Below are 26,962 nucleotides of genomic sequence, written 5' to 3'. Positions count from 1 at the left end.
CTCTAGGAACAGTAGGGCTGAGTCTATTTTTCAAATTCCTTCCTCTACGAAAGGTTATTTGGGGATGATTTCCTATTACGGATTTTAAAGTTTTATCAGCACTAAGGATCCCCCAATGTTTTTGGAAGCTCTTTCGTATCACAGGACTTAGTTCATTGTAGTCTGTTATAAGTCTCACAGGTTGTTGATTTTTTTCTGCAGTACGACTTTTCGGTGTTAGGGTAGAGTCCCTGCTTGTTTTTTTGATTTTCTTGTTTGCCTTAGAAATGACCTGAGGTTTGTAACCTCTCTTGGAGAATCTAAATTGCATGTCTTTTATGCAGGTATCAAATTCTTGCTCTTCGCTGCAGTTCCTCCTAGCTCGCACAAATTCCCCATAAGGGATGCCATTGATCTGATGAACAGGGTGACAACTGCTGCTGTGCAGAATAGAATTGCATGCTGTTTCCTTGCGATAGAGTCTGCTGTGTAGAGTCCCATTTTTGATATATATCTCTAGATCTAAAAAAGAGACACTGGACGTGCTAATGTGCGTGGTGAATCGCATGTTCATTTCATTGTCATTCAGATACGTACAAAATTCCACAAGTGTTGTTTCTGTCCCTGACCATATTAGTAGGCAATCATCTATATAACGACCCCAGTAGAGTATAGAGTCGATCCATTTACTGCCCCTGATGCTCCAAATCATATCTGTTTCCAGGGCTCCCATGTAAATGTTAGCAAAAGAAGGGGAAAACCTTGAGCCCATGGCTACCCCTCTCGTTTGTCTGTACCATTTTTTGTCAAATACAAAGTAATTGTGGTTCAGAATAATATCCATCATTGAAACCAGCATTTTGGTATGCTCCAGCAGGGTGATGGGTCTTGTATTCAATACTCTGGTTACGGCTGCTAGTCCTAGGTCTGGTTCGATGGAGGTATATAAGGATACCACATCCAGTGTTGCCATTATTAATCCAGGTTGCCATGTGATATCCGCTAGGATACCCAGGATGTGCTTTGAATCCTGTATGTAAGATGGCATATTTTTCACCAACGGATTTAGAAATTTATCAACATATTGAGAGAGTCTCTCTGTCGGACCCCCAATCCCAGACACAATAGGTCTCCCTGGTGGGAATACAGCTGGTTTGTGGATTTTCGGGAGAGTATATAGCCAAGGATAAGATGGACGTGTCACTTTTAGGTACAGATATTCTGCATCGTTTATTAAGCCAGCATCCTTCCAGTCTCTAAGATGATTGTTGATCAGGAATGTAACGGGACCCATGGGATTACCGGATATTGTTTCATAGCAGGAATTGTCCGAAAGTTGAGAATGAATTTCCGCATTGTAGTCTTTTTTATTCATTACCACTACATTACCCCCTTTATCAGCTTCTCGAATGACAATCTCCTGGTTGTTACCCAAAGCTCTTAGAGCTATTCTTTCTTCCCTGCTTAAATTGTCACATTTCAGATGTCTTTGGTTAGAGATTTTAGTCTCATGTTTGTTGATGTCCTCCAATACTAATTTATAGAATGTGTCCACAGTGTTGCCGCTAGGCAGCGTAGGAGTCCATGTTGATTTGTTTTTTAACCCACTGTCTATGGTGTTGTCCGTATTCAGTTCAAGCTCAGTTAATAGATCATTAAAAGAATTGGGAGGATCATCAAAATCCGTGATTGATAAGAGCAAATGTGAAGCCAGGACCTCCTGGATGCTCACAGGATTAGTGGTGACTTCAGTTGAATCATCAATGCCAGTGGTATTGTCTGGTAATGTAGTCCAAAAGTGTTTTTTTAGCTTCAGTCCTCTGATAAATTTAAACAAATCAATCTTCATCCTACATGGATCCCCATATTCAGTAGGATTGAAACTCAGGCCTTTGCTTAACAGTGAAATCATGTGTCTGTCCAGCTCTATAGATGAAAGGTTAATTACCTGTACATCCTGATCATGCAAGTTAATCATTTCTTGTTGCCGGACCTCAATCTCTCTCGGTAGTCGTCTTTGTCCTCCTCTCTGACCTCTGCGGGTTTTACGTTGGTTTGATTTCCTCTTGTGCGATTCGTTATTTTCATTGTCCTCGCCTCTCGAGAAAAAGTATTGCTAGCTCCTGAGGTGGTAGGTGTAGCTCTTGAGTCTTGATTGTTGGTTACATTATCTTCTGTTTCACTCTCTGTTCCAGGAGCACTATTCAAAGAGGTGTTGCTTGAGGAGATATTTGAGGCACTAGATCTAGCAGTTGGTTGATTGCCAGTTGGTTTCTGGAATTGTTGATCATACTTTTTAGCAAAGGTGAATACTCTACCTTCACGGTAATCTGCCTCATCTCTGCGTATTTGTCTTGCTTTGCGGTCCTTGATGTCATTTTGGTGCTTGGTCAGGATGTCTTCAAGGATCTTGTAGTTTTTTTCAGTGGCATCCTTCAGATTGAGGGCTTCTATCTCCTTCTCTAGTTCCAAGATTTCTGCCTGTAATTTTGTCACTTTTCTGTCCGCATTTTCTATAAGAATTCTCATTAGATTAGTGGAATTCAAAGTCACTGATTCCTCCCATTTGTTTAGGAGGTCATCATCAAGATCATCAAAGGTGGGAAAGGTCTGTGACCGAAGACCTCTAGGTATTCTTTGCACTCTTAAATATTGTTTGAGTGTTGCGCCATCCCACCAACGTGAGTTTATCTCCTGACGGCACAAGTAGCAATCGTCTGTGCCAATTAACTACCCGACTAGGACCGGGTTGGAATTATCACCGGCTCCCCGGTGAGTTCCTTGAAACTATATGTGGCAATCTATGCAATTCCACCGTTACGTGCCCAATTCACTTTTCCTTTGGCTTATTCTTAAAAATATAACAACTACCCCCTTTTGTATTTCCTTCACAGACCACGAGTCACGATCATTTGATCAGGTAATCACTTGAGTATTAAGAACCCGTTCACAGTTGCTTTTATTAATTTCCCTCACCCTTGCATTGACCAAATTGGAATGATAGGTTAGAACCCGACTTTACAGGAATAAAATGACACGGCGTTAATTATAATGAGCACTAAAATGAATGGTTTAAGCGGTACTTAGATGTTGTGACTTTGGAATGAAATGTTTTTTTAAAATTAGTGAAGGGTTAAGATTGAAACTTCGTAAATCATTTGGTCTAAAAAATTCAAACAAATATTCACAATTGATGTAAACATTAGAAGAAAACAATAAGGTATATGACAATAATCTGCTAAGATTTGGTAAATATCAATGTGAGTTAGAAAATGGCACGAAGAAAAGTGTTTTCATGAACATTAATGGTGTCAGCAAATGAAACGTTAAGCATGTAAAAAGTTGTAGTACCGCTAACTAGATATAGAATGGTGACTGATAATTATACTTTAGCAATGAGAGGTGAGGTACATAGAACCTTGAACGTTAGAACTTCTATAACAATAGGATGTGTTGTCCAAAAATGAAGGCTTTATTAGAAACCAATGAGCAGCATTTTATCATTAACTTGGAGGATTGAGTTATGTACACAAGTAGTAATGCCTATTTAGGATTTTATCTATAAGTACAAACGGTATGATATAACCTCACCTCACAGCACAACCGCTTATCAGAGACAATAGCTTGTGCGCCGTATGTCACGACACTTGACTCTATCGCACATCAGTGTTAAGATCTATAACCGGTCTAAAACTGTCGCTTCAATGATACATGCATAAGTCACTTTACTTCATTTTTTCTTTTCCCGCCCTTCTGTGTTGGTTTCCACCCACTGGTGTCCCTCTATTCGCACGTTTCAACGTGTTTTTGACATTATTAGATTATGTTTTCATTTTCTTTTTACTTTTTATTTAGCCCTGATGAGTCACAGCCACATGCTGTGATGAAACACGTGTAGGCTTAAGTGATTGATACAGTGAATCCTGAAAAGTGGACACTGTTCACAAATAAAACTCTTTTGAAAAATCTACTTTGGGTGTGATCTATCCGGAATCAATAAAGTACTCAATGAGGAATATATTTTGAATAAATATAGTGTGCTCTGGTTTTCTGCCAAATCAACATAAGAGGGGTGGTTTCACCACTTCTCTTTACAGAGGTTAAGGTTTTCCTCTGACCAAGAAGCACCTACCTAGATACAGCAAGAACTCAAATCTATACCGTTAGAAGTCGAGCGCCTAATCATTCTGAACACTTAAAAAACCGACCCACAGATATAACCAAACTGTTATCATCTAATGATTTATATGAACCAGGGTTCTCAGACCCAACAAACCGTGTGGTCACGTATAACGCGAGGGGGAGCGAATCGATTATCGATTACTTTTTTTATGTCCCCGGGGCTCCTACGTTATGTATTGTTCTATAATGCAATTGTAAGTGGGTTCAGTGACCACAACCCGGCCACCTCTGCAAGGGATGTAAGGAGCAGAGACCAGGGAAGGCGCCTTAAATGGTGTAAAGTTTGTCCAGAGGACTTTCATGGTCTAATTGAGCAACATATGGCAGTTGAAATTGAGAAATGTAGGGATGGAGAGATGAGGAGGGGGAGGTTGTTGGTGCTTTTGAAGCTATTTGTGCCGGAGTAGAAAAAGAGCTCACAGCGAAACCAAGGAGGGGTCCTGCCCCAGTGTTTAGGTGGTTTGATCGCATTTGCTCGAAGGCACACTCGGCTTTGTTGAAAGCCCTTAAACAATCCCCTAGAGATAGGTCTTTGGTGGCACAGTTGAGAAGAGAATATGTAATGGCGGTTAAATTACGAAAAAAAGCCATCAAAGATGAAGCATGGGATTCTTTAATGGATTCTACAACCCTTAAACAAAGCTCCAAATTTTGGGCCATAATTAATAATCCTTTATTTGCTCATACTAATAACATGGATCTTGAAATAAATATCCCTGAAGCAGACTGGATTAATCATTTTTCCAATATATATGGCTCAAATGAAATAGTCGAGGCGTTTGCAATACCCTACTCCCCAACCTCTCCTACTAAGTTAAATTTCAGTAAATCAGAAGTAGAGCTGGCAATTTTAGGCTCTGCTGCTAACAAAGCTCCGGGCCCAGATGGGGTACCTCTGGACCTCTACAAACTTAACCCTGAGTTGTGGGCTGAGATTTTAGCCAATGTTTTTAATTGTGTGCATGAGGGGGGTTTGCCAAAAACCTGGGCATGTTCAATTATAGTACCCATTTTTAAAAAGGGCCAAAGAAGTGACCCCAAGTGTTTTCGACCAATTTCTTTATTGGACTCTTCTATGAAGATCCTGGGCAAAGTTTTGCTAGCCAGAATTAACACTTGGTCCCTAGACAATGATATTCTAGCAGATGCCCAGTACGGGTTCCGTGCAGGCAGAGGAACAGAGGACCAATGCTTAAATCTTCATTTGATAATTTCGAAATACACTACTGCAAAAAAGGGGTCAATTTTTGTTGCTTTTATGGACCTGTCCACGGCCTTTGATTTGGTTAATAGAGCCCGGCTGTGGACCATGTTGTTAAAATTGGGTCTCGATCCTCCCCTTGTATATTTTTTGGCAGAACTACACAAGGATTTAAAAGCTTCTATTAGAATGGACCAAGAAGGTAATCGTACAGCTTGGTTCAAATCAAGTAGGGGCGTGCGGCAGGGCTGCATTCTTGCTCCCATGCTGTTCACTCTTTATATAAATTCACTTGAGAAGACTCTTTTAACTGCTACCTTGGACACTCCGCGTGCAGGGGATACTCGTATCCCTGTTCTCCTGTACGCGGATGACGCAGCTCTGATAGCTCGGACCCATTTAGGTTTGCAAAGACTTTTAAATGCTTTTAATGATTTTATGTCTTCACTTGACTTAGTGATAAACAACTCCAAATCTCACGTCATGGCTTTTGGGGCTGTCAAAAATAATTCTAAACAGTTCTACTGCAATGGTGACGTGATCACTAATGTCAAAATTTTTACTTACCTGGGTGTAATCTTCGACACCAAGTGAAGCTGGGCTCCCCAAATCATAGCTAAAACTAAAGCAGTTAGGAGCTCGGCTAATGCTATTTTAAGTTTTTCCAGGAGACTGGGTGGGAAGCCAACTGGTGCTTTAGTAAACTTGTATAGGGCGAAATCTGTGGCAATAGCCAGGTATGGCTCCGGTCTGTGGGGTTATGTGAATGGCGAAACTATTCAAAGGGAAGAAAACAAGTTCCTTCGATCCATTTTAGGGCTTCCCCAATCTACAGCCACGTTTTCATTTCACCAGGAACTTGGTCTAGGGTATATTTCTGACACCCTTTTAATGGCTCCTATTTTGCTATGGATAAGGACCTGGACCAATAACAATCTAGGTTTGAATCACAAAATACTGGTGGACTGTTTAAAATTGGACAATTCTAAAAATATTGCTTGGCTATCATACATTCAAAAGTGTTCTTCGGACCTTGGTCGTCCCGATATTTTTGCGGTCCCTCAAGGTCTAAAGAAATCTGATCTAGATTGGGTTAAGCTCAACTTTACCAAATAAAAAAATGTGGAGAGGGAGGAACGCCAACTGACTAAACCCACGGTCAGAGCCCATTTCCTGACCATTACCTGCCTTACTATACAACCGTACCTTACCATCGTCAACATCCCCTTTCACAGGTGGCTTCTGGTTAAACTTCGGTTTAATTAGATTTATACGGTCCTTTGTGATAGTCAAGGCTGGTATAAGGAGGAGGACGCCCCTGTCTGTAATTGCGACAATTTTTCAACGCAAGATAATATGCACTTTATGTTGTTCTGTCATTTTTTTACTGTGCCCAGACAGAAATACCTGGTTCCATTACTGAAGGATAAAACCTTCCATCAGGCAAAACCTGCCCTCCTGTATCTCCAATTATTGGACTCTGCTTTGGCTATGTTTAGCGTGGCCAATTATCTTGTTTCTGCTGTTAGGATCAGGAGGAGAAGACTCAAAATGTAATACAAGGGTTTTGCTCGGAAGGATGAAATGGATAATGTTTTTTGTACTTGTAAATTTTTTAGCTAAATATTTATTCCTTCTTAGCTGTATTTTAAATTGTGAATATATTAATTACCATTGATGTTTTTTAATTGTTTTTAAACTGTGAATATACAAATACTATTGATCCATTGATCTTTGTAATTTCTCATGAATTTGTATTGCCCCTTTTTTTGTGATTGTAGAATGCTTTTATGATTTTTAACTAAATCGAATAAAGTGGTTTTGACTTGACTTGACTACTTTGCGTCACTCACTGTGAGCTGCGGCACATGCCAGCCGAGTGCCTACTTTTGACACTACTTTTTACTCTGGCACATCATCTCCACCATTCAGGGCAAACATGTACATCCTGATCAATGATAAGATAAAAGTTGGCTCACCTTTTCTTGACAATGTTGTGATATGCATTAGATATCTGCAAGGGCGTGGCTGAAGCAGCGCATATCTTGGGAGTCTTCCAAGAAGCTTCTGGAAGAGGGATGAATTGGACTAAAATATACTTGTTCCTACTTCACCGGCTCGCCACAAGTATAATGTAGTAGTAAACGCCTATCAGATCTCCACATTCCGATGCCTCGCAATTAATATACACCATGCCAGCAAAGACTTTCTGGAGATTTAATGAAGGCAGAATCCTCCCTGTGGTCCCAGGTCCTGTTTCAGCACTCCCTTACTTGACAGTACAAGGTCTAGTTGTTCTCCAAATTGGTAATGTCACCAAATCTCCTTTATTACTTCACCAATTTACAGATCATGTGCCTCATGGCATATTTTGTACTCTGAACACCATGTTGGGGAACTTGATCATGTGGTGTAGAGTAGCTCCGATTAAGCTCTGCACACCCCAGGGAGGGCTGGGGAGGCCCGGTCTTCGAGCATTACTGTTTGGCTGCACAGCTTCAGTGGTCAGACTGGTAGTTAGCTAGCTGTTACCTATCTGATCTATGCACTGTGACAGACTGAGTGCCCTGACCATTGTCTGCGAACTGTTTATCCCTAAATTTGCTCACCTAAGGCCCTAAAGAAGCTGCTGCACATGGCTCATAGCTCTGATCATAGAGTCCAGCTAGCCTCCCCCACTGTTAACATCATATGACCCAGAGATTCCTTTTAAAAGTATATGTGCTTTTCGACCAGTGGCAGGGCGTAGTGCTGCAGGAGCATGGGATGGCTCCGGGATACATTTCACAGGACTGAGCCATGATTCCCTTTCATATACTGTTGGCTCAAACTGGTCTTCCAGCTGAATAGTCTTAATACATAGGCACTTGGTCACAGAGTTAGAATGCTTCTGGGGGAATCACAGACCCTGAATGACCTGCGCATCTGTTACTCCAAGTACTGTTTCTATAAATTATGGCTGTTGACTCATCTCCTGAATTGTTAGAGCTATTCCAGCCAGGTCCATCCCCCCTTTGTCAGAAGTGGGACCTAGACATTTGCTGTCCCCTTACCCAAAAGGAGTGGACCGAAAATGTGCATATCCACACAGTTTTGCACAATGTGCGATTCCAGTACACACAGCATAACCTACTATATCAATCTTATCTGATCGTGGCCTTCTTAACAAAATCTGCCCTACTGTATCGTCAGACTGCCCCAGATGCCACGATTTACATGCCAACATCTTACACATGTTCTAGGACGGCCCACTAGCGTAGGCCTTCTGGACAATTCTCTCACAAACCACTTGTTGGCGTTATTTATATTGTGTGGAGTTCTGCATATTAGGGCTCTATAGTTGGCGAAAAACCGACAGGGTATTAAACATATTCATTTTGGCTAGAAAGGCTTTGTCCCTGCTCGAGATTACTCTGTGGCAAGACACAGTGAATCAATGGGCAGAGACTGAGTCCGTATCTGTCATAAGGGAGCGCAAGGGTCCTCAAATGACTCATTGCCACTTGGTGGAACAACTTAACCCTTGCATTCAAAAGTGACGTAAAAGACGACACCAGACCGCCCTAGTCTGTCTTGTATATCACACCACATTACCACTATATGTGTGGTCCAATACTACCATAAGGCAACAGTCGCCCCCCCCACCTCCCCAAACATGAATGTGGTGGTAGTGGGTGCAGTCTCCAGTTCAACATGGGACTCAAGCTTCAGTTTCCCTTGTGCTATTTATACAGCAGGGTGCATGGTTCAGTACTACAATATCAAAAGTGATGTAAAAACAGCCATATTGTGCCTAGCTTGCTTATAGGATGCAATTTAAAGTAGTGCATCTCTTTATTTGAGTGGGAGTATGAGAAATAGAAAATTCAGTCACTTTACTCACTCTGGGGCAGTGCATAAGCACAGATGTGGCTGCGGTGTTCTATATCTGAACAATGAAATGCTATCCTGCCTATAGAGTTGCATCAACGTTTGAAAATTTCAGTACATTTTAGATTGAGGAAACCTCAATTTTTAACAGGCTACGTTGCAAACTAAGTTGCATTCTAAGCACTCTTCCCATACGAGGGAGACATTCTGGTGCATAGTAAAAGATCTGAATGGTTTACAGACTTTCCTAGAAGGATTAAAAGGTGCAATCCAGATATAAATAAATACAGTATTTGGTCTCCTCACCAGTTTAACACCTTGGCTGCTAGGCGTTTCCCCCCCCCTGTGCTGGAAATTGCCATTTTGCTGGTGTCATGACGAGCTCAGCTCGTCATCAGCACAGCTCAACTGTGCATCATGACGAGCTGAGCTCGTCATGAGCATCGAAAGGGTTAAGAAGCTTGACTTGTGTTATAGCAACCACTGCGCTGGCTTTCTGTTAAAAACATGTGTTTTAATAATCCATTTCAGATCGAAAGGCAGACTATTCAACCTTAACGCGGTAAGCTGAAAGATTCTGCCTACTAGTCTATTTTTTCTTAAGAGTCGACATTAGACTTTGTTGGTCTCTCCAGTGAAGCTCTCAATCGGAGTTAAGGTCTAGTCTTAGACACATTTCCCAAGCATCCATGATTTTGAGCTTTCCACACTTGATTGAAGTAACACAGTATTTTGTCAGTGGCGTATTTTCTGATTAGAAGTCAGTGCAGGTCGTTCCTGGCCTGGGACACATGGGCAAGTTGGCTCATTCTCCCCACCATCCTCCCAGGTCTGTTCCTCTCCTATTGGAACTCCATAGATTTTGCTGCAAAGCAGCATTCATAGAATTACAGTAAAATGTTGAAAGTCTGCAGTTCTCTGTACCAGCACAGTCCTAGTTCTGCACATCGTTCTTAGTAGAGCAGACAATTTAGATGATAATGGAGTTTTCGCCACTTAATTATTTGGTGACAGATTCAAAGTTTGCCATCTGAGATCCTGCATTTCCGTGCAGAAGCAGGAGTTTAACGGGGGCGTGGCTAAGCGCGCAATGGAGACTGACATGCCTGGGTAGAGCTCCGAGCGAAGCTCCCCTACCACAGGGCATTTATCCATCTAATGGCATCCGAAACTGGCTGAAAACACCAGCGAGGTAACCTACAGTACCTCTCCCTATGCTGGCGAAGTTTGAAGTCGGCGATCAGCTTCTGGCCGCACCGCTGAAAACAGAGATCACACATCCCGCGGGCGGCCCCTTCCGGCCGGCGCCTGCAACCAATTGAGGCTGGGGATGAATCGGGCCTACTAGGCCCTGCGTCAGTGGACCTTGGCGCGCGCTCCCTGGCACCTTGGAACCGTCCTCGCTCCCTTCAAACTCCTACTGGGGCACCACTGAGACGACGACTGTGCCCCTGACCGCGCTAGCAGCGTGGGGAGACCCGCGAATCGTGAGCGGGGTACTACCACCGGACACTGTTGAGGAGCCGGGTCCTGACTGCGGTAAGGAGAATCGGTTCTGGGCTGGAGTGGCAGTCTGGACGAGGGATTACCTGCAACAAGGATTCCGGGGCCCCTTACATCTCGCCCGGACCCCTGCACATACATGCGGGTGTTTCCTGGCACAGCCTACTGTAACTAGTCCTCTCCCTCCCCCCTATCTGGCTGGCGCGTGGCTGCTCGCGACGCCCTCCACCTACACCTACTGTACATGGACTTGGAGTCACCTCACCCTAGCACGAGAACTCGTTGGAGTGGGGGCGAGGGGACGCGCGGCTGCGTAGTGCCTTGAGGAACTCACTGTTGGCACACCCCACCTGGGGCTTGCAGGCCTGGATATTGAGAACAGAGACCCCGCTACTTAGAGCTTGATAGACCACTGACTGTCTCACGGAGGCTTCTTGCGACGATCCCAGCGGCGATTACGATTGGGGGCTACACTGGGCCTGTGTGTCACTAGGGAGACGGACTACTACTGCCTGTTTTGCCACCCTGAGAAGCGGGAGGGAGGTGCGCTCGCCATTGCCTGTCACACTGGGTCACCGGGCACGGATTCCTGTAGGGCGGGGAGTCTCTTGCACTCTAGGGACGCTGACGGGCGAGTAAGGGAGCATTGAGGAGTGAGGTTTTACATGATACCTGCCCTAACCTGCACGTCGGGGAAGCCGGCTGCCTCACTACGCTTGGGGCCCACCTGACCCCACTGGCGACCACTGGCTGCGGCTGGGAGCGACATCAGACACGTAGCACCGACACCTCCCTAAACGGGATCATACTTTCTACAGGAGGGTTCTTGTGGGACTCTAGGGGGCGGACGGCCCGCGTTCCCCCCCCCCATCTGGCTTGTCGCGCCGCAGCCGTGCTCTCCTTGCCTGCCGCTGTGGGCGACCATCCTGACCACGCTGTAACAGACTCGCTCTCGCGATTCCCATGTCTTAGAGGACCTAAGACGAGAGCTGGCGCGGGTGGCACCCAGGTGAAAGGGAAGATGGCGAAACAAACTGAACCGGATCAGACAGCCTCTAAACTGGATACCATGCTTGCAGCAATGGAGAGACTAGAGGAGTCCATGCAACAGACCCGCGCCTCTCTAGAGTCTAAGATTGGTGGAGTGGCCATTGACCTGACGCACCTCCGGGCTGAACATAAGAAGCTCTCGGACAGGACGACTGTCCTTGAAACGACCGTGGCGGATATGACGCCCAAACTCTCGCTGATAGACAAGCACGTCCAGGACCTCCTTAACAGAGTGGAGTTCCTAGAAGATTGGGTGGATGACGCGGAAGGGCGGGCGAGGAGAAACAACGTCCGCATAGTGGGCCTGCCGGAAAGATGGGAGAGCAGAGAGCCGGCGGAACACATGGAACGCTGGCTCAAGAGCCTACTGCCAGAAGGTACCCTGTCACAACATTTCGTGGTGGAGCGCGCCCATCGAGTACCAACACGTCCTCCTCCTGTAGGCTCTAATCCGAGGCCTCTGCTCATCCGAGTCTTGACCTACAGAGACCGTGATACTATATTACGCGAGACCCGGAAATTGTCTGATGTCAAAGTAGAGAACTCCAAAATCATGTTCTTTCCTGATTACACAGTGCAGGTGCAACGTCAGCGCCACTCTTTTCTGGTGGTAAAACAGCGACTTCGCCACCTGTCTCTGAAATATTCTCTGCTGTTTCCGGCCCGCCTGCGTGTGGTTGCACAGGACAAGACACACTTCTTCACTACCCCCGAGGCGGTTGAGGCTTGGCTTGACTCTGGTGTCGACACGGAACCTAGGGAGATGCCGCCGAGGTCGAGACGTGACCGTGGACCCCGAAGAAGACGCCGCAGAAGGCCCTCGTCAGCGAATTCAACGCATGCGGAACCGGAGGTGGGTCCCACACCTGAACGCATGCAGAGTGAACAACAGGAGGCCCTTCGCATGGTGGTGGAAATCAGTGGTTCACAAACAGCAGACCCTGCCTTGGCGGCCAGCCCGGAAACCCAGGTGAGCGACGATGAATACCTATACGGTATACCAAACTCCCAGATTTCATTGGACCTTCCGGATGTCACACCACAAACTGCAGATATGATACACTGAGTGCGTCCTGAGACGGATGTCTCACTGAACGGACATTAAGGGAGCTACTGCGGACGCACTTCTGGAACTACCTGATACAGAGATGAGGCTACTGAGGTGACCCTGGCCTTGTACGGGCGCCCGCACCTGCCTGACATGGACAAGTGCGCAGACCTCTGTACTGATACGACATGGATGTGATCACTACTGGTGAGCTATGAGACTATGTTGATGGGGTGGACGAGTCCCCGGAAGGTGAGTGCCAGGCTGTGATCTGGGATATGCTACTGTCGAGCCGCGAGTCCTTGAGCACGCTGAGACACCCTCGCCTGGCATTGAATACTCTCGCTGGAACTGTGCTAGATGACAATGACTACCTGTGGTGGGGGACAGCACCCTCGCCCTGATTGCATGTACACCCTGTGACGCTAAGAACTGTGGGCTCAGTGACCCCCCCCCCCCCTTGAACTTACGGACTTCTAGTGCTCACTAGAGCGTTTGGACGACATCATGTTCCGCTGTCGACCTTATGGTATTATGTTGATGTTTCCCTTGTTTGTAAGACTGGTGGTTTATTCCTATATCCCGAATGTGTGTTTGCAGGGCACGGATCGAGGGCAATTGATTTGCATTGAGCTATGTGGATTTCTGAAATGTTATATATCTAAATTGTGTACTGGGGGCGGGTGGATGGTGGGGGATTTGGTGAAACGGACAAACCATGACTACGGTTAACTTCTGTACCTGGAACGTGCGTGGCATGCACACACCTTCACGCCGTTAACAGGTTTATTCGTACCTTAATCGACACCAAATACAAATAGCACTATTACAAGAGACCCACTTGATGGACTCGGAGGTGTCTACGCTGCGCCGCAGGTGGAGTGGTCAATTATATGCCACAGGTTTTTCGGCATTTCCTCGGGGAGCTTTAATCTGGATACGCCCTGGGGTCCCCTTTGCACTCTCTCACAGTACAATAGATGTTGAGGGCAGATATGTACTTCTGCAGGGTAAGCTAGATGGACAACAGGTTATCATGGCCTCTGTTTATGGCCCTAATACGGAACAGGGACCCTTCCTTTCCCGATTGTCGTCGGTGCTTGCACCCTGGCCGGGAATGCCACTTTTACTTGGCGGTGATTTTAATTGTGTATTGGATGTTGCACTCGATCGCTCATTCCCCCCCTTAGCAAATGCAACGGCGAGTGGGGCACAGAAGGCACTTGCAGAATGGGCAGCACAATGGGACCTACATGATGTCTGGCGCACTCGAAATCCACACACGAGAACCTACTCTTCTTACTCGGGGGCCCACACACTGCACGTCAGACTAGATAGGTTCCTGCTCACAAGTGATTTACTCCTCCATGTCACGAACACCGAGTACTTGGGCCGCACTCACTCTGATCACAATCCACACATCTTAGGCTTTGCCTGGGAACGCCCTCACCCACCGGTACCCAAGTGGCTGCTCCAACCATATGTATTGTTGGATGCCCCATACAGGGAGGCACTTTCGAACCGTATATTGCAATATTTTGAAGACAACAACGACACTGCATCTACTCCGCAGATGGAGTGGGAGGCGTTTAAGATAGTCACGCCTGGCAACTGCCTGGGCATGCAGGCGGGCATGCTGCGGCAGGTGGAAAGGGACTTGACAGCTGTAGAAGCCACCTTACTAGATAGTGAACGCGAGGCAGCTGAGGGCGATGACACGAGATTGGTGGAGGCCCGAGAGCAACACACTCACCTCTTAGACAGACTAAATAGCCTGAATTACGCTGCCCATTCAGCACGCACACATCACGCTGGGGACAAACCGGGCAAATTATTATCTTGGCTGATAAGACGAGGCACCCAAACTGCGCCAATACTAGCGCTAAATACCGCACAAGGCACCGCGGTCTATACACAGAGAGTTGTACACGAGGCATTTACAAGCCATTACGAGAGCCTTTCACGCTCCCGGTTGCGGGTCACAGAGGCCGAAATCTCAGAATATCTATCGGCACTACCCCTTCCATCTGCCAACACTGTGCAACAAGATGAATTAGGTGCACCGCTCGAGGCTGAAGAGATTAGGGCGGTCATCTTTTCCCCCTCCAATGGTAAGACCCCAGGACCAGATGGGTTGCCTGCGGAGTTCTACAAGGCCTATTCTGTCATCCTCATACCCGAACTGCTGCGGATGTATAAGGCAGCAATAGAGAACTCCGCTCTCCCTCCCACCCTGAATGAAGCAAATGTCATATCTCTTTTAAAGCCGGGTAGAGATGGACTCCGCATGGGTTCATATAGACCACTTTCACTCCTAAATACGGATTATAAGATCCTGGTGTCTGCCCTGGCCCAAAGATTGGCGCCCTTGGTGCCTGCTTTAGTACATGCTGACCAGAACGGCTTTGTACCAACCCGTAATAAGTCTTACAACATTAGACGTCTCTTACGTGTGCAAAGCCTGGCCGCGTCAAAGTGACCTCGATCGGGGTGTTTGGTTCTCGATTTTGAGAAAGCATTTGACTTTGTGGAATGGCCTTACCTGCTGCAAGTGCTGAAGAAGTTTGAACTGGGAGATGACTACCTACAGATGGTGGAACTCCTTTACCAGGGTCCTGTAGTGCGAGTGCACACGGGCCGGCTCCTGTCAGATTTGGTCCGAGTCCAGAGGTACTAGGCAGGGGTGCCCCCTCTCCCCCCTAATCTTCGCTCTCATAATGGAACCCCTGACGACACAACTCCGCGCCTCTGGTGCAGAGTGGGGTATCCCTTTGGCCGATGGGGTACACTCGGTGTCGCTATACGCGGATGATCTATTGATCTATGTTAGAGATCTGACTCGCTTTCCACGTGCGCTCACCACCATATTCAGCGACTTTGGAGACGTATCGGGCCTTCGTGTCAACTGGGCTAAGTCAGGAGTATACTCTTTTGCTCAGGACACGCCAGAAACTGACATTGTAGTGATGGGCGAGAGACTCGCCTGGTACCCTACCGTTTTCCGCTATTTAGGAATCTGCATTTATCGTGACCCCGTCGACCTACTGGAGGGTAACCTCGTGAGGGCTATTTCATCACTCCAAGCGCAGGTTGCGTTTTGGAACTCCCTTCCATTGAATGTCCCCAGCTGGATTACCCTTACTAAAATGATAGTACTGCCTAGGCTGTTGTACTTTTATGCCAACCTGCCGGTGTATGTCCCGACCAGAATTTTCAGAGAACTGGAAACACTGACCAGGCGACTAATCTGGAATGCAGGGCGACCTAGAGTTGCGCTTAAGACACTTATCGCCGCAACGATACATGGAGGGTTGTCTGTCCCTAACCAGGAACTCTACTACCTAGCAGCACAACTGCAATGGGTTGCCTACTGGTTGAGCGGCAAGAATTTGAGTGACACGACCTCGGCTGACAGTCATGACAGTGGCTCAGATACATGAACTGTTTCATCCTCTAGCTAAGAAGCGCTGCCCAGACCAGTTGCACCTTGCTGTGGCGAGGAAGTGCTATGTGAGAAGCCTAAAGCTTACACGCTCTGTCGCACTGTATGCCCCTAACTTACCACTATTGGGGACACCCTGGCTAAGGAGGCACTCTCACAGAAGCAGCGCTGAGTGGTTGGACAAACGCTGATTTGGACAGTTTGGGAGACCTCTTTGCAGAGGGCACTCTACTCTCGTTTGAGTCCCTGGTAGCTAGCACGGGGATACCTCCTGGACAATTTCTGACACATGCGACACTTGTCCGCCTGCTAAAACAAGCTTGGGGTGACCTAACAGTGGAACTGCCGGTTCACTTACTGATTCAATACCTGCATGTGATGGGCAATGGTTCTCACATGTACATTGGCTCGCCCAAACGCTACATACGCACACACAATTTTCGCCACAACGCCTACGAGACAAATGGACTATTGACAGGGGCCGCGCCGGGACAGACAAGGAATGGGCGTTGGTGCTAGCTGGGGCCACCTGTGTCCCACGCAACTCCCGTTTCACGATTATACAATATTACATTGTGCACCGTGCATACCTATCCCCAGATAAAATTAATAGATACTTTGACCTGGACTCAACGGCATGCCCCAGATGCAGACTTGTAGACGCGCAACTGCTGCACATGCTTTGGGCCTGCCCTCTTCTGAACGAATATTGGAAATTAGTGTCGACCTCATTGGCAACGGGGAGCGACTTACCACACACCTGGAAAGCTTGCCTCTTGGGCCTTTTCAAGAGGACGGTACGGACGAAGGTACGGGCCAGTTTCTGGGACCTAGGGCTGATTACTGCGAAATGCCTCATCACCAAACGATGGAAAAACAGAGTACCCCCACAAGCCATACACTGGCGTACCTCGTTTGATAATTGGGCAAGGCCGGAGTGTGCAGCTCTGCACAGAGAGGAGACGGCAGGACTGCGCATGTTCCCCGTAGCGCAAGACTGGGATAATGCCTTGACTGCTTACCACCAAGTGTGCCTGCAGAACGGTATCATCTAGACCTGGGTGCACCAGGACCGCTGACCTGTCTGTACCCCCCTGTCCTCCTCCCTCCTCCCTCAATCCCCCAAGCCGTCCATTTTCCCTTTGAGCCTCAGATTGGACCTCTAGATTGACCTTCCTGTTCCCCCCCCCCCCCCCCCCCCCCTTCCTCATCCCGCCCACGGTGCTTTGCATCCCGCAGCCCAATGTGTAAATATGGCACCATATACGCCTGAGCTTGACTGACCCGACCGAACCACACATTCATAGATTTGACCTCGCCCAGTCTTTAATTTTTATTGTTTATGATCCCAGGTGTTTGGTCAGTTTTTTTTTTTTTTAGTTTTAGACAAAATTTGAATATACACTGCATAACTGTCACACCTGGCTTTCCATAGTACCAAAGATGTAACATATCTGTTGCTCCAACCTGTTCACTCCTTTGGAGGAGATTTGAGAAATGAATAGATAATGTATCGCGTATCAACAACAGCAGCTCGCTGAATAAACTAGAGTTGTTGAGCAACTATAACCAATGACCTTGTCATGCTGTGTACACCACTTTGCCTTTATCATAGTGTCTCTTATTGGTATACATCAGTGTACCTTAGCAACTGCAGAGACATGTAGTGACTGTATTGTACACTGTTTATGACACTACTTCACGTCTGTATACTTGCCAAATGAATAATAATTAAAGCCAAAAAAATGCAGGAGCTTAACAGTGTGAGGTGGCCTACCAAGAGGGAGCCTATGTACACTTCACTTGTTAGCTGTGTTTACAGTTTTATTAGCTTATTTTCTAGCTGTTTGGCTCAACGCAATCTGTACACTTGTCTGCACCTCCCAATATTCTTTGTGTACTATGAGCTTAAAAGATAAAGAAAATGTTTGTTAATTTAGGTGGGGAGCTTTGCATTAGACATATTGGTGTGCCCTGTAGTTTTTAAGATTATCACATTGTAACTATGGACCCAAGAACATGCTTCTACCCAGGAAAATAATTGCTTTGTCTCATTTTTAGAGAGATTGATTCGAACAAAATGTTTTAAACTCGTTGGTTCTGTCTGTTATGGGGATAAAACAAAATCGAGGATTTTAAACTCGAATGGAATTGGCCATGGCTGCGAATGGTTGTTAATATCGAGTCTTGGAGTGCTGTAACGTAGTACAAGGTTTAAGATTCATTTCCAAAGTCATAAATATGAAACCCGGCGATTGTTCTGAAGTTTTTTGTTTGAATCTTCATTACAGCATACTCTTCTAATGGAAGAACTAAATCGCAGCAAGAAGGATTTTGAGCAGATCATTCAAGCCAAGAACAAGGAGCTGCAGGCAACCATGGTATGAAATATTCACTGCAAGTCTTAGCCCTTTCTCAGGTTTCAACCACCTCTTCCCAGTTTGTCCCTTGCATCTCTTTTCTCTTTTATCCTGTTTGTGCCCATTAGTCACAATCTCGAAAGTGTATTTTTGTTTCCGAAATTCTTTCTCTTCCAACAAATTACTGAGTTGGGTACCTCATCACACGTGTAGCTGATGGGGTGGGTCTGCACAAGAGGAAGTCCCCATTCTTGTTCCTAGGGTCCCTTTGCAGTCTCCCTTGGCTGGCCGTATATAACCCGCCCTCTAGATCCCCTCATTACTCCAGTGCTTAAGACTACCACAGGGACACTGGGTAAATACAGACTCTTCACCCGGCTCAGATGCTGCTGAGATCCTGGCCCTCTGGCGCAGGTGCTGCTGAGATCCTGGCTCTCCGGCGCAGGTGCTGCTGAGATCCTGGCCCTCCGGCGCAGGTGCTGCTGAGATCCTGGCCCTCCGGCGCAGGTGCTGCTGAGATCCTGGCCCTCCGGCGCAGATGCTGCTGAGATCCTGGCCCTCCGGCGCAGATGCTGCTGAGATCCTGGCCCTCCGGCGCAGATGCTGCTGAGATCCTGGCCCTCCGGCGCAGATGCTGCTGAGATCCTGGCCCTCCGGCGCAGATGCTGCTGAGATCCTGGCCCTCCGGCGCAGATGCTGCTGAGATCCTGGCCCTCCGGCGCAGATGCTGCTGAGATCCTGGCCCTCCGGCGCAGGTGCTGCTGAGATCCTGGCCCTCCGGCGCAGGTGCTGCTGAGATCCTGGCCCTCCGGCGCAGATGCTGCTGAGATCCTGGCCCTCAGATGCTGCTGAGGTCCTGGCCCTCCGGCGCAGATGCTGCTGAGATCCTGGCCCTCAGATGCTGCTGAGGTCCTGGCCCTCCGGCGCAGATGCTGCTGAGGTCCTGGCCCTCCGGCGCAGATGCTGCTGAGGTCCTGGCCCTCCGGCGCAGATGCTGCTGAGGTCCTGGCCCTCCGGCGCAGATGCTGCTGAGGTCCTGGCCCTCCGGCGCAGATGCTGCTGAGGTCCTGGCCCTCAGGCGCAGATGCTGCTGAGGTCCTGGCCCTCAGGCCACTCTTTAAGAAGGGGGAGTGAATTAGGAAGGGAACTCCAAGGAATAGATCTTGCAAGAGAGGAGGCAGGATTATTTCCACTGCACTTTAGGTTAGTAATTAGACAAACACTTTTCGATATTGGGAAAAATCTCCTACCTGTCTCCAAGGGTTTGACTTGGGACTAAGTGTGTTTGAAATCCCCTGGAGAATTGCAGGAAAAATGATGATTGGAATGTGAACCCTGTTGAGCTTAAACCCTATAAAAACAAAGTACATTTAGAACATGTACACAATAGAAATTATTGCCACTGTTTGTGCTTCTAGGACAATATTAAAGTTCTGAGTTATTGCTCAGTATCACAGACGCACACACCTTAGTGCTCCATCTTATCCTGTTGGCTGCACGTTCGGTCCTGTGTAAAGTTAAGCTGTGATGGGCCTGTACCTTACACATGTTTTTCCTGAACTCTCAGATCTAAAGTGATTCGTTTTGAGTTTATATACAAATTAACAAGTGTCTACCCTTTGGTTGGGCTTCACAGAGTTCTGTGGTTCTTTCTTTCCCAGCTCACACTTTCATATTGTCAACAAAGTCTCCCTTACCTTTAGGGTGAACAAAACCAGTTTTCTGCTTTCTCCACAGCAGGCTTACAGCTGGTTCAAAGATTTGTTACTTCCCTTGAACTGGCAGGCTGGATTTCAGTGCAGCTAGAAGGAGCTCTCACACCATCAGAGTCTGTACCTTTGTGGGGCAAGCAGGAGCATCCAAACGTGCAGCAGCCGTGAATCGCAACACTCATTGTCTGGTGGTTGATCTTGGGCGGAGTTCCTTTTTGTAGCTATGCTTTGCTCAAGATGATTGTTGCTCTTCTTGTGGCGTACAATCTTTTGAGAAGTCTGCGTCCACTGACCTCCTTGATACTCACAAAGAACACAATTGTTCGCATGAAGGCATCCCCTTCTCTCACTGAAAAAACATTGTTGGGCACCATTTAATCTACTTTGCAGCATCCCACTCTACGCTGCTGCACTCTACCACACTGCACTCTACTCTGCACCACTCCAATCCGTGCCATGCACTGCACTCTGCACCCCTGCACCGTGGCACTCTGTGCCACTCTCCGCAACGCCACTCTGCGCCCTCCGCTCCTCCACTCTGCTCCCCTCCGTGCCCCTCTCTTCTGCGCCCCTCTGCCCTGCTCCACTTTGCCCCACTCAATTCCATTTGGCTGCACTCTACACCAGCCTACTTTTTTCCACTTTACTCCACACCACTCCGCGCCAATCCGCTCTGCAGCACTCCACAGCCCTGCTCTCTGAGCCTCAACTGTACGCCAAGCCACTCAACTCTACGCTGTGCCACTGTGCGACACAATACCTCACTACACACAATGCCGCTCAATTGTGTCTCTCCACTCTGCACTCTATCCCACTCCACCCCATGCAACTCCACCCTCAGTCTCTGCACACTGCTCAGCACCACTGCAATTTAGGACACTGTACTCCAAGCAACTCTACTCTACTCTATGCCACTACACTGCACTTGTCTCTGCACCATGCCATACCACTCTGCGCCATACCACTCTGCGCCATGTCACTCTATGCCATGCCATTTACGCCACTGTGCCATGCCACTTTATGCCATTCTGCGCCATACCACTCTGTGACATTCCACTTTACACTACTCTGCCCCATTCCACTCTGCCCCATTCCACTCTGCCCCATTCCACTCTGCCCCATTCCACTCTGCCCCATTCCACTCTGCCCCATTCCACTCTGTCCCATTCCATGCTAAGAAAAAAATAAAAAGTAGGTAGCGAGTTGCACACCTTGTTTTAATTAAACATCCTCTGTAATACACCAATTGTACTTGAAGGCGTGCATGCCAGGTAAGCGCTCCGCCCAGGTTGCGCCGCAATATCGGAAAAGACACACAGGAACTTTTTTGCTTCCTTAACCGGCAGCACAGCCGTTATGACTCGATGAGTCCAATTAATTAAATCCTGTAAACATTATTCTTCTTGTACTCCTTATTTTAATCCATTTCTTTATCCAACCGTTTTATTCTTTATCTTCAATTAATTTTACTCATTGTTGTTCAATCAGGGATAGATCTCACAAACACAAGAGGCAAAATGATTTCCAAATGCCACTAATTCTATTGAATAACCCAATGCTTTTCGGGACGAATCCCTTCGTCAGGGGTATCTACAATACAAAAAATGAATATACATTGACACCATAGTTACACAGCAACCTGTGGGATATATTAAATATAATCTGCATAAACATGTTGTACATAATTTGTACTCACTACATCGAAAGAACGTGTAGAGAACTCAACAGTTGTTTAAAAACACGTTAACTACGACACCCTTCCTTTATTTTCACATAGACCATCAAAACCTGACTGACAACTCTGCCTCTCTTATGCAAACTGTTCGAACCCTTCCGTTTAATACTGCCTTATTGTGCCTTGTTGTGCTTACCGTGGCATCTGTAGTACGTCTTTCACAGTAAAAGGAAACGTGACCTCGCATGCAACCAGATCGTGTTACATCGTGCCATCTCAGCAGGTTCACATTTTAAAAGTGCATAAACGCACGTCTATCTCTCCATAATGATATAATCCACTGCTTCTCAACAGTTCGTCTATTTATCATTTTTTTTTTTTTTTTTTTTTTTTGCAAAAATACATGAGTCAGCTGGAATGAATCACTTTTACACTAGAAATACATAGTTACAGCCAAACAACTCAACAAAAGAAATAAAATTATAATAATCAAACCACAGTTAATAATAGTGAAACATGCGTAATACAGAAAAAGAGGCTGAAGCAACACAATTAGCAGAAATAAATTCATTGAATACAATGAGGAGCAGTGAGAAAAAAAAGAAATGCAAAGAATTAAAGACCCAAACAGGGCCGGGGTTCAGATTTCGGGCTCAAGGTAACGCGCAACACTACCCCATATTTGCTCACCAAGCTTCTTTTTTCGATGACCTTTAAGGGCATATAAGCTATACTCCATATTATATACTGCAAAAAAATGTGCCCTCCATATTTCAAAGGAAGGTGGTTCCTGCTGCAATCAAAAGGAGGCTATACTGAGCCTATATACAGCTGTAGCTAAAAATATTAAGTTAACATGTTGCCTTATTATATCGTTCTCCACTAATCCCATTTCTACACCTAAGAGAATCTGCGTAGCGGTTAATTGCAATGGAGTACCTGTAATATATGATAGACATTTCTCCACCTGCGTCAATAAACATGCCAACGATGGACATCCCAAAAAAATATGGAGATCTGCAGATGGAAATCCACAGCGGAAGCATTTCCCAGTTACATCCCCCGACCATTTTGAGACCTTATCTGGTGTGTAATATAAGTTAAAAAGTGATTTAAAGTGCTGCGCAGATAAATTTGCAGAGAGGAACACATTTTTAGCAGTTTCCAAAGAAGTTTCTATCTGTATGTCCTGCCTACCCAATTTGATCCCTCATTTAGTATTTTCTTGATCAATATCATTGACCCTCGTGCTTAGCATATGACCATATAACACACCAATCCTTACAGCTTTCATATTATCTTCTATCAGGGGATTAACCTGAAAAATGCCTCCACTATTCAACAAATGACTCCTTATCTGTAAATACTTAGCAAAATGCTCCCGAGGGAGCTGATACTGTTACCGCAATTGTTCAAAGGATTTAAAACAGCCTTCGCTGTACAGGTCACCCACCACCCTTATTCCCTTCAACCTCCAATTATACACAACCCGATCCCATAAATCGACTGGCAAAAATATTGAGGATACAAGTGGGTTGTACCAAGAAATATGCTCAACCAAACATGTTCCTTACTATTCGCCAAACCTTATATGCAGCCTCCAAAACCTTAAATCTCGTGCGCTTGTAGTAGCTCCACTCGAGATACAAAAACAAACAATTTTTAGCTTTCACCCCCACAAGCATCTGTTACATAGATGGACATTCCGCAAAATCAGGGGGGCCGGACCCTGTTAACAAAATGTCCATACCCTGTATCATACAGGCAAATAATACAGCATAAAATCTGGTACCGACCAGCCACCTAATTTTCTTGGTAGAGTCCTGTATCGCCCAGCACGGCGGGCCTTGCCCTCGGACCACATAAAGCGCATACAAATAGCTTGGAGCTGTATCAAACTGGCCTTAGGGATTTCTAGAGGGACACATCTAAAAAAGTATTTTCGGGAGTATCATCATTTTTAGTAAACTGCATCGCCCCACTAGGGTGAGATGCAAGCATTCTGCCTGGTCCAACTGTTTCCTTACCCCTGATAAGAGACCCTCCCAATTTGATTTAACCAAGGCAGTTGTAGAAATCCTTAGCTTGATCCCCAAATAAGTGGCCTCTTGGCATACCCTTGGGTCAGCATACTTCGGCATATTGGCGCATAACAACTGGGTTTTGGCCGTATTCAACTTATAGCCAGAAGCCACGCCAAATTTTGTAGGTAGATATTCAATCTCCTGCATCGCAATAGTTGGACTCCGCGTAATGACAGCAACATCATCCGCGTAGGCGAGGACCTTGAACTGATAGGTTTGTATGGCCACAGGTTGTATCCTAGTACTAAATGCCAACATTCTTTAAAACGGCTCAATATATAGTGAGAATAAGAGGGGAGAACAGGGGCAGCCTTGCCTAGTGCCCCTCTGTATTTGAACCATCGCCGACTCGAGTCCCATGGTGCTAATGCGGGCTAGAGGTTGACAATACAGTGTCTGCAACGATGTTATGAACTCTTGCCCAAAGCCCTGACGCCTCATGACATCCCACAGAAGGCACCATGAGACCCGGTCGAAGGCCTTCTCCGCATCCAATAAAATTAAGCATAATGGTTCCTGAGTTACATTAACATAATCAAACAAAGTTATTACACGGCGAACATGATTCGCCGTTCCTCGATGCGCAATGAACCCATGTTGTATGGTGGAAACTAATGCAGGAATAACAGAAGACAACCTGTTGGCCAGGATCTTAGAATAGATCTTTCCATCTGCATTTAAAAGCGAGATAGGACGATAAGAAACAGGCAGATTTCCCGGTTTGCCTTTTTTATGGAACACAACTATACATGCTTCATTCCAACTCATAGGGGGAGCACCTTTCTGAGCCATTCGCATTGTTACAAGAAGATCTGCCTTTAAGGCAGAAAAAAAAGTTTTGTAAATTTCCAGCGGTAGCTTGTCTGGCCCTGCCGCTTTACCCCTTGCCAACCCATTTACCGCTAATTCCAATTCCTCTAGTGTGATAGGCGCTTCTAGAGCTTCTGCCTCCTCAATAGGGAGATCTGCCATGCAATACAGACTAATAAGAGTGGCCGCACAATCCGCATCGTACTCATCCCTGCAGTATAATACCTCATAAAATTGTCTGAACACCTCCACAATACCACTTTCATTTTAAAAAGGTACCCCATTTGAATCCAGAATATTATCTATCCGTTGGGCTGCCTCCCTCAATCTTAATTTGTGGGCGAGGCATCTGCCACTTGCCACGCCATACTCGTAGTGAATTTGCTGTTTAATAAAAAAAAAATTGCAGTTTCCTGGGACCAGTTAAGATTTAATCTTGCTTTAAGCCGTGCCACTGACGTAATCAAGTCAGTTATATCCACACTAGCCTGAATGCCCTGCATGAGTGACTCCTCAGCCTTCGTCAACTCTCGATATAGCGCTTGAAATTTTACTGCCTGACTTTTTTGATAGTACAAGCCAAGCTTCCCCTCTAAAGGCTGCCTTAAAACTGTCCCAAACACAGCCCACCCTACTGGTCCCACGATTGATATTGAAGAAGGTAGTAATCCATTGTTTCATATAGTCGATAAATTGCTGCTCTAATAATAGTTTACGGTCGAAGGAGGAATCCCTTGGCCTTATAACTGCTACTATGCCTATTATCGAAAGAACTACCGGCCCGTGATCAGATGTAATTCTTGGGTATACCTGGATTGCAGCCTGATTTAGTAACTATTTAGAGGTAAAAAAAATAATCGAGCCGAACTAACTTCCGATGTGGGAAAGAAAAAAGTGTATCCAGGAGCTGCCCCTCTTAATAAAGCCCATACATCCACCAACCCATGAGCGATCATTAGTGCCTGCAACGCTTTAAAAACACGCGGTTTCCTACCACTATATCTCGACTCTTCGTTGCATAAGCTATTAGGTGTTAGATTTATATTCAAATCCCCACACAGGATCAGTGGTGTGGGCCAAGATGCTAACTCCACATTTAAAAACTCTAGAGTAATTGCTTTGTCTAGATTAGCCCCATTAACTGCGCAGATCGTGAAAATTGTAGGGCCTACAACACATTCTGCAATTGCCCACCTACCCAAACCGTCAGTGAAAATTCTACCAGTGTTGCCTATGTGTTTTTTACCCAAAATTGCAACTCCTCTAGCCGTGCCAGAGTATTTAGTAGAGGCTATAAGATTAAATCCCAGCTCCTCAAGCAATTGGCGCTTTGACCATACCATATGGGTCTCCTGGAGACCAATTATATCACAATAGAGAACTCGTAACTCTTGCGCCACCCGCCGTCTTTTATCTACTGAATACAGCCCCCTCACATTCAGTGTACCTATCCTAATGCCCCTGCCCGCCATTTAGCTGTATCAAGATGCCCTCGAGTAGCTCCACAGAATACCTGTAAAAAAATAGTAACTGCCAAAAGACTCATTTCCATCCTGTACTCCTGTATTATTTTCTGTTTTACCCCCCCCCCCCACCCCTTACCCTCTTCCAAACCACCCTTCACCTCCACCATACCCCCACACCACCCAATAAGAGGCGCAAGGAACATGTCCTCAGCGATGTAGAAGTGCTTTGTCCAGTGCCCCCCCATATGACTCCCCTGCCCCCACCCTCTATCTCTCTCTCTCTCTAGTAAATAAACCAGCCAAGCTAACAAGCCCTAAAGAAAAAAAAAGAAAAAATTCAGCTCCCCTCATTCTATTCATTCCAATTCCATATATCGCAAACCATGGTTATTACCATGGGTATTAATTTGGAGATTGCCAGCAACACACAACTTAACTTCCCATTTACCCCTATTGCTCTATAATCACAATTTCAATTTTTTTTTCAAAGTTACTTAGGAAGCTTACAATTATTAACCCCAATATTTAGGCAATAATCAAAAAAAGATAGAAATCAAAAAAAAAAGAAGAAACAAAAAAA

At 46.1% G+C, this 26,962-nt stretch overlaps 1 protein-coding gene across 2 annotated transcripts in view; it reads left to right on the top strand.

Moving 5' to 3' along the window:
- Window positions 1-26,962, top strand: part of RNF8 (ring finger protein 8) — a 199,303-nt gene that overhangs the window by 88,903 nt on the left and 83,438 nt on the right. For both annotated transcript variants that reach the window (XM_086925911.1, XM_086925912.1), the window contains exon 5: window positions 18,567-18,656. In XM_086925911.1, the coding sequence (XP_086782037.1) occupies window positions 18,567-18,656 (90 nt within the window). The remainder of the gene's footprint in view (window positions 1-18,566; window positions 18,657-26,962) is intronic.

The sequence above is a fragment of the Lissotriton vulgaris genome, chromosome 6, assembly GCF_964263255.1.
Source record: "Lissotriton vulgaris chromosome 6, aLisVul1.2, whole genome shotgun sequence".
In the NCBI taxonomy this organism is placed as follows: Eukaryota; Metazoa; Chordata; class Amphibia; order Caudata; family Salamandridae; genus Lissotriton; species Lissotriton vulgaris.
This window is presented reverse-complemented; position numbering and strand designations above follow the sequence as displayed.